General features: G+C 38.8%; 1 protein-coding gene across 1 annotated transcript; it reads right to left on the bottom strand.

Moving 5' to 3' along the window:
* Nucleotides 1-4,259: 4,259 nt before the first annotated feature.
* On the bottom strand, nucleotides 4,260-7,144 carry EIF1B (eukaryotic translation initiation factor 1B; the record flags this gene model as incomplete). The annotated part of the gene is made up of 3 exons (XM_009321239.1): nucleotides 4,260-5,588; nucleotides 6,180-6,281; nucleotides 6,974-7,144. Coding segments are annotated over 3 exons (318 nt in total), but the record flags the coding sequence as incomplete, so codon positions are not given.
* Between the last annotated feature and the right edge of the window lie 2,208 nt (nucleotides 7,145-9,352).

The following is a 9,352-nucleotide window of genomic DNA, read 5'->3' as shown; positions in this document are numbered from 1 at the left end:
GTTACAGGTGTAACTCAAAGATACTGACAAGGATTGTACAGATACTGACAAGTATCAGTTTGCAGGGCCATCTTTTCCACCAGCGTTACCAAGTACAGATGTGTTGATACCACCGATGTCTGTTCTGGCATTGATTGAGGTGTAGCCCATCATTCATCAGGAGGTACCCCCATCACACGAATATCTAACTTTCTCTGTTGGAGAGTAGCTAAAGGCTGCTTCCCCTACAACAGGGGCTGCCCTTCAGTAGATTTTTTTTCCAGCAGGACTCTTGGGAACAGACCATTTTTAACCTTTCTACTGCAGAACTGTTCTCTGATTACACATCAGTGCATTCATGTCATTTGCTGGGTCTACCCAAAAGAGCAACCTTCTAGGTTCACGTGGGGGACAGGCTACCAAAACAACTGCAGTGCCACCTCTTCCACAGGGTTAGCTGTCCCATCATGATACCCAAAGCTTGTTCATCTGTACTGTAGGAACAGCGCTGTTTCCTTCTCCAGTAGTGAGAGGGACCACAAACACAGCTGACAACTGAATCCTGTCTTTGAGGATCACGACCATTCTACTTGCAACCATGACTGCAGAATTCAGCTACTCATAACTTGGAGAACTGAGCCTGGATCATGGGGGTTTTTTGCTGCATTATCATAGCAAAGATGGCTTAAAATGGAAAAAAAAAACTTTATTATATACACAAGTACTTTTAATCAGACCCCAAATTAATTTCAGAAATGTGCTGTCACATTCCACAGATGCAAGACATTCTAAAATACCGGAGACCAAACCTGAGCACACATTACTGGCTTCATCTTAAAACACTGTGTATTTTGCTTATTCAAGAAATTAGATGATCCTCTTCTACCCAAAACTTTAGACCTCAAGCCAATATCATCACCTTGTTTTAGAGCTATGATATCCCAGTACAGGTCACAATATTTTTAAGTTGGTTAGTACAGATCATGGTAGAAATTTAAAAAGAGGAAATATAACATTTCTTGAAGAAATCAAAGCTGATTACAAGAGGATCACATACATCACTATTAAATTACACTACTATCTTCCACCAAAAAACCAATCCTCCTTGATAATAGCAGAAAAGTCCATTTGTTTTAGAAAAGCATACATAAAATAACATTGGTACATTTTATTTCAAAAGACTTTGTTGTCTCAACTCTCTAGCAATACTCCAATACAGGTTAAGACTTGTTCATAAAGAGATCAATCACAGGCACGTAGCAAACATTAGAAAGGCATGCCAAGTACAAATCCTCTTTTGAGATTTTTTTTTTTTTAAAGTAAAATGGGAAAAAGTAGGCATGAAGCATTTTTAAAGCACAACTATGTCATTTTTCCTTACTCATCGCAAGAGCTTTTGATCTTGCAACTGGAAAGTAACCTTCACGTTGCCGCGTATGGGAGACACGTTCCTAACTAAACCGAGTACAGATGTATGGAGAGTTTTAGGAGGAAGGCAGATTCTTAATACTTAAATACACATGACCCTCTAAGACCACTTCCATTTCGCTAGTGGCAGTAGCACACTAATTAGAGGAACACTCAGTGACACTAATCAACACTGAACACAACAAAACCGACAGTAACCCCTACTGTGTCCCAAAGTAATCTATAAAAAGGCCTCCTGCATTCTTTAACTGGCTAAATACCAATCTTGTACATGCTTTCACATAGTAAGAGGAACTACTGAGCCACTTTAAACAAGGGTGTAACACATGGATCCTGTACACTAGAACCTTCCAGAAGGATTAAAGAAAAGATAACTGCTGACTGGAACTCAAGGTACATCTGTCCGTATGCATCTTTAGGGCAACTGCACACCGATTATAAGCAGGATGGCAGAATAGGACAAAATGCGGATCTCTGCTTAATTATTAATTTTTCAAATACTTAAAACTTAAGCTTCAACAACGCTTCACAATCTTAAGTTCTATAATGGCTTTAGATATATTTAGAACATTAAATGCCAAGCTCTCAAGGAACTTTAATTAGGATTTTTAAAGATACAGAAACAGAAAAAACAACGTTATAGAGGTCTTGCAGTCCAGGTGAATCTCAGTTAATGAAAACAGACTTAATATATAAACTTATTTCCTAAGGCGTTTTTTTTCATGGGGTTCCCTCCTCCCTCTCCAAAAAAGTTCTCCAGAATGAAATGCTTTTCATTTAGGCTGTGCAAGAATGTAGTGCAGGAAGTAAGGTTTAAGCAAAGCCACTGAACCAATGAACAGTACGCACACACAATCTAGGCACTATTCTTTTCAAAAGTTCTTTCACTTGAGAATATTATTGCTCATCTGCCCACAGTTGTGCTCTTCACACTCACCTCTGAAACACATGGTCAGATTTAGCAGACCACAGGTGAAGGTCAAGGGTCTGATAATTCACACAACAAGAGGAAGTAGGCAGCTTACAGACTTAAATTACTAAATCTCATCTTCTACAAATAAGGACTGCTGCCACCATTTGGGAAGCAATGGTTTCATGGTTCATAGCTGCATTAAGTAGATGTAGGCTCTGAACAGACAATTCAATGAATTTATTTATGCAACACCTTACTCCGGTGTATCAGCTAAAAGAATCAGCTACAACAGCCTAACATAACTATGCACAGCAGTTCCTACATCAAATTGCAGCTTGTGGTTAAGCCCAGATATCACCAAGAAGGCAATCTTGATTTGGAGATCTGAAAGACACAGACTTCACAATATTCCAACAAAAAGAAGCCACCACTCTTTGCAGTCTGAGCTTGCCCAGTCTCAAGTCCTACTAGTGCGTTTTAAAAGTGTTTTCTATTACTAGCTCCCTTTTACTGCCTCGACAATTATGGGCCACATCCTTTACCATTTTTTAACCTATTTTGGAATAGTAAGAAAGACTGAAACCTGACTTCACTGTGAAAACAGGTTTTCATGGCAATAATTTAAACAGTTCTTTCCCAAAGTCTTTCATGTTTTTCAACATTCTTGAAACATGAATATATATTCCAAATAGGCTGAGCTTTAACAAAGACGTTTCAGTGTAAGGTGATAAAACATGAAATTGTTGAAGCCTTTCCTCTAGAACATGCAAAGAAGCTTGGGCTTCTAACAAGGCTAGTTACAATCTTATTGAGGCACTGTTCTAGTTTAAAACACTTCAAGGGCAAAAATTTCTGCTTTGCTTCTAGAAAGATTAAATTGTTTGTTGCCACAACAAATCTCATCTATTTAAACTTCAAATGTGTTACTTCTTATTCCCTCTCCTTTTAATTTTGCCCTTCAAAGGTTAAAACACAAGCAGCACCACTAGAGCATAAAAACCAAGCTACCTATCAACTGCAAGGTTCCTCCTATCAGAAAGGACTTTTAAATGAGGAGGAAGAAAACAAAGGTTTTTCTTAGTTATTCCAAGCAGAATGACTATGGAGAAATGCTCAAGCTTAGGTAGTAAAAGTTAATCGAATGCCATGTGAAATGAAGACTGACTCAGTAACCCATGAGACTTGCTAATCATTTGTTAATCTCCATCTCAAAAACCCACGAGAAGTACTCATGTAATACCAGTGAAATAGGAGAAGATACTGCTTGGTTTTCCTCTTGGGCAGGAGAACAAGCCTTAAATGAGAACGTCAGTTTTTCTGGCATTCAATAAAATGAAAATCACTAAGTGCTACGTACCCACAAAGGATTAATTACTTTAGCATCTATGAATCAGGACTAGGTAAACTTGCAGTACAGCGATTTTATTCTGCTAATGTGCAAGACTTGCGTAAGACTTATTCTTTGGATTTTCATTCTGCATGCTGGTATTTCATGTTTTGCAGCAGGCTTTCCCTCCTCCTCCTCAACACATTATACCTTAACAGCATACAATCTTCTGGAACATCCTTTTTCTGGAACAGTTAAGATCTGTAACACCAGGCAGAATTTGTGGAGAATTGACTGGACACTGGATTCTTACAGGCGGAATTGTCTAGACCAGACAGAGAAAGAAATTGTCATATGAGTGCTCTATAATGCTCCCATAATTGTTGTTAGTGCCATAAAGGTTCATATCTGAATTCAGAAATCTTAAAAAAAAAAAGGTTCAAGTGAGTTAAAATCGAGCATTTCTGTTTAGAAAGGCAAGTCTGAACAGGAAACAAAGTATAGGCACAGGTGATACTAAGTAATAAAGTTTTGTCTATTCTTGATGTTTACATAGGTAGTCATCAGTTCTTTTTTTTTCTGAATGGTATTAGTAAGTCTTAGCAGTAAAGAAACTTTTCCCACTATTCTTATGGTTTCCCAGCTCAGCATGTTTTGAATTGTTTCAGAGAAAATGTCCATGTCTATCTCACAAGGAAGATGAGATCTGTATGTTTCACCAAATGAAGTAATTTCATTCTGTAAAGAGACACGTCTTAAAAGCAGAATACCAAATGCCTACAGCTAACTAAAACCGTATTAAAAGCATGGTGGAACAAACCTATTATAACTTCAGATCACAGCAAATGAATTGCCTGCTAGAAAAGTAGACTAAATCAGCTTTCTGTGGTAACACCCAAACCCCATTACAAAACCCTCCATATTAACCGTTAGTCACAGCAAAACTTTTCACACCAGGGAAAAAAAAAAAAAAGGTTAGTGTAGAGCTTGTTCCCTTCCTTACTTCCACCGCTAACACTACCAGCTTATTGAAGCACTCTGCTTGCCAACATTAAATGCACAGTCATGGCAGAAGCTAACTCACTGTCTTTCCCCTTCACTCAGTGACAGAAGAGAGATGAAATCCCATGCACTTCCTTCAAATGTTTTGGGAGTGCTATGCAAGACTAGATGTTTAACATGTTCTCAGTAATAGCTGCCTTAAGGAGTACAGCTTATTTTAGTCATACCATGCTTAACACTAACATTTCATAGTCACTGCAGTAAATTTTAGAGAAGGTCCAGTTACTTACTCAGCAAACAATTTATGTCTTATCATGCTGCTACTAAGATACACCTACACAAAAGACTTTAAAGCTCTAGTCTTACAGCTACAGGATAAGATCACATCAAGCTAATCTACTGATTAATTAGCTAATACTTCATTATGTAGATTTTCCAATTTATTCAATGAGCAGTGAGCTACACTTGCCACAGAACATTTTAGCCGTTCTTTAGTAAGGCTGTTGTGCTAGTTTAAAACTTAAGCTAAAGCATTTCAGATATCCCAGAAAATATATGAATAAACTTTTATTTCTAAGCAACAACACACACTATTTTCATACAACCCACACATTTAAGTCAGGTGAAGAGTAGTAAATTGAAGAATCATTGCTAAAACATTTCCATTGGAAATGTGTTAAAGTTCACAAGTGTCTTCATTACCACCTTACTGAAGTTTTCTTATGTGTTTCTAGTCTACACACCACATGTTTCACGCAGTCATGCAAATCTGAATCAAATTTTAAATGTTCAGGTAACAGGGAAGTCCATTCACTGCAAAGATTCATTTTTCGCAGAAGAGCCGGGCTAGGTAAGACCAAATACTGCAGGGTTCTTCATAAGAGTACAGGTATTTTAGAAACCATGAACTTTCAGTTGTTCTTCCTTGACAATGCCAATCTAAAGGAGAAAAGCAACATATTTCAGTAAAGCTCACATGCTTAGAATATTACAGTGATATCAAGTTACCACAATCTTATACTTTGATTAAAGAAAGGGCAATACAGTATATACTCAATAAAGCAGTTTTCTAGTTTCCAGAATGTTTCTGGGCCAAGAAGAAGAATTGACTACACAAAAACCAAAATCTTACCAGACATCTGACTTGTTCTGTAGTCCTAGCACTTATTCTTTGACAGTGTAACATCATCTACATCATGATTTGCGTCAGTAAGCTAGTGGTGAAAGACACTTTCCTCTATAGTGTTTTTAGTCTCAGAATTATGGTTTGCATCAAACACTTGATTTTACAAATGAAGAACTCAAGTTGCACAGCCAGAGAACAAGTGGTATGTTGTAGCAGGTAAATGCATTCTACAGTGCTTTCATTCTTAGGGGAGTTTTACTCTCATTCTGCAAGTGTCATTTTACTTTTTGACTGAAAATACAAAGGAACTATAGAGGACATCTTTAGCTGGTTAATTAACATCAGTGCCACCTGTCACTCTATTGCTTCCAGAGAGGTTTATCTATTTATCTGCAGTCCCTCACCTCCAAGAGGAATTGGCAAATGTTCTTCCTCTGGTCACCTTGAAGCTGGATAACTTCACCGTATTCAGGATGTTCAATCACAGTACCATTACAAGCAAATTTCTAGAAAGAAACATTCATATTGTAAGGCATCTGATGTACGTCATGATTTTGCTTACTAAGTCTTTTCAGCAGAATTTTGTCACAGAAGCTGCTTACTAAATTGTGATGCCAAGCAAGGCAAAGGCTAGATCTATTTTATACTGGTTTTGAGAGCAAATGGAATATATCTGCATACAGACACAACTAAGCTGCTGATAGTAAATTCAGGCAAAGACAGGATTAGCTACTGTGCAGAAGGAACTGGCCAACACTCACTACAAGAATGGAAAACAAAGTCATAAGATACAGTCTTTCAACTCCACACTATTTTAAAATATTTTCATCCTGGCAAAACTCCAGATCTCTATTTCAACAGCAACCCAGCTATGATCAGGAATGCAAAAACAGCTCTACTTTAAACTGATTTTATTCTTCACATCAACAAAGCCAGATATCTGTGACATTTTAATGAAACACTCAGAATATATTTTATTTACTTCTTTATAGGAAATAAACATTTAACTTTTTAGCAAAAATCAGTGTCACTAGACACTGATAGAGTTTTGAGAAAGACAGGGAAAGGGATCAACCTGAATACGAAAGTGATGTGCACTGGAATGAATGAAATAAAACAAATATTGTTACTTAGTATTAAAAGCTATCATACTACTTTATATAATGTCTTTATTATTAAATCAAATCTGCAACTTCACCTTTTTGAAAGCTTTCACAAGTTTCTTTTTGTCATAATCGTCTGCAATTCCCTGAACAGTTGTTAGTGTCTTTCTTCCGTTTCGTTGCTGGATCCTTATATGAATGTAATCCTCAGTCCCCGCCGGGAGTAAGTCGTCACCCTTTGTTGCATCAGCAAAGGGGTCTGCAAGAGGAAAAAAGATTTATGTAATTCCCACAAAGGAAAACACCCCAGCTCAAAAAACTAACAGGTAAGTTTCTCACTTCACAAAAACCTTTAGGGGATAATCTTGCTGTTTTCTCCCTGTTTAAAAATACACTGTTAAAATCAAGAGTACTTTTTTCCACAGCTGTATTGTCTCACTAGCCTACTAATTCAGTGTAGCATGCTCAACTATCACACATCCAGTTTCTTCAATGCCTTCCTGGATATAAACAATTTTCAGCTACAGTATCAATTTACTTCACTATTTCTTGCAAACTGTAAATCCTGAAGCTCTGAACCTGAAAACAGGGTTCCGAGAGAACATCAAATACACCTAAGTTTTAGACAGCCACATGCATTTTAAGTGAGATATGGAAGTCATATCTTTTACCAGGTCAACTGATAAGTACAGAAAAATCAAAAAGCTGTTGTACACGCACTCCTTTACAGGTCCAGACAGAAGTCATATACCATGACAACTACCACACTACCAGCATTCTAAGGCATGGATCTAATTCTTGGCTACTAATGTAAACAAAACACAGCAACAGACACTAACACATGTCAGAGGCTGTCTGTAAACCAGGATGCCTCTGCCAGTCAGTAGTTTTAGGCAAGAATTGTAACAAAATTCATTTAGGTTTTGATTATAGAAAGGTCAGTTCTCAAATTCTTCCAAGCTTAAATTTATCTAGCACAGGTGAAACAAGAGGGCATTTAGGAAGAAGGTGGTTTCCGGGTTATACTCCTTATTCTCTATTCTCCACAAAAACACATTTAACACTCACTCCATCAAGAAATTGGATAGCTCTGCCAGTTTCCTAATCAGTAGCTCCAAATAAATCTTGAAGCACGAAGTACTTTAAGTATTTTTTTTTTTAAACAAATCACAAGTAATCAGAATCATACTGAAGAGTCTGATCTTCAGAAAGTGTAGGTTCAACAGCCATGCAAGAAACAATTTCCCAAACTTCCATCCAAAACACTGATCCAAGTTTTGCCATCCATCGAAACAAATGCCCCAAAAGAGTAAAACTTCAGCAGAAATAGGAACAGAAGTAGTTCAGCTGCAGACAGATTGACCTTTATAGAAACAAGAATGACAATAGCATTAAAGGCACTGAAAGCGTCATGAAGATGCAAGCACCACAGGAAAGAAGTACAGCACTGGGAAGCTTGAATGGCTTAATTTCTATTAAGGCATTTGTTAAAACATGCTGAATTTCACTATGCCCCGCACCTTGTGGGGCAAACACTAACAGAAAACTTCAGTCAAAGAAAAGGTGAAAGAAAAAGGGGACTCAGACATGAAGATCACTTGGCAGAGTTTAGGATTCTAGGTCGGAAATTAAGCCAGCGCTGTAGGTGTTAACATCGGATTACTTCAAACAAATCCTTTGGGCAACACCTTCCTAAGCAGAGGATCAGCTCCCAAATCATGATTAACATAACCTTCTCATATGGCTTATATGTGCAGAAGATTAGAGACAAAACTGAGACCAAAAGCCTAACAACATTATCGTATAAAGTGTTGACTTGCTCACTTCTGTTGCCTATAGATAAGGAAGGTGGAGAACCATGGCCCAGCACAGTAAACTTCCCTGCTAACATAAGAGAAATGACCTACCATCTGTATAGCTCAATCTGTAGAAACAATACCCTTTGCAGGGCATATATCAGGTTTTGGGACATTGGTAAGGATAAGACACAGTAAATCACCAAGCAATTGTAACCGAGGAGATGATTCCCTTCCTTAGGAGAGGATATGAACCCTAGACTCCCTCTGCCCACAAAGATTACAACTTTGGGACTGCAGAGTTGACAGAAAAGCCCAGTTTGGGGTGCCACCAGACATTCAGGCAAACAGCGCAGTATGAGGTGTCAGAGCACAGTACATGGCAGCACCTCCTACGGGAGCGGAAAGGGAGGAAACAGAGAGGGAGATGAGTCTCGTACCCGATGTCTCTCCGCTGCACACACAGTGCACGTCCCGAGGCCAGCGCCACGGGAGGACAAGGACGAGCAGACAGAGCCGTCTTTAGAGAGTAACGCGGGCAGCGCCGGGGATGGCACCAGCCGCTCAGCAACGGCTTCGATGTCGCCGCGGGGTGGTGGGGGCACAGACGCACCGGGGGCTCTCGGGAAAACGGGGGCAGGACGATGCCGGGGGACGGGGGCGGCGGGCCGGAGAGCG

Source organism: Pygoscelis adeliae, unplaced genomic scaffold (genome assembly GCF_000699105.1).
Source record: "Pygoscelis adeliae isolate BGI_AS28 unplaced genomic scaffold, ASM69910v1 Scaffold280, whole genome shotgun sequence".
NCBI lineage: Eukaryota > Metazoa > Chordata > Aves > Sphenisciformes > Spheniscidae > Pygoscelis > Pygoscelis adeliae.
The sequence above is the reverse complement of the archived record's forward strand: the minus strand, read 5'-3'. Positions and strand labels throughout refer to the sequence as shown.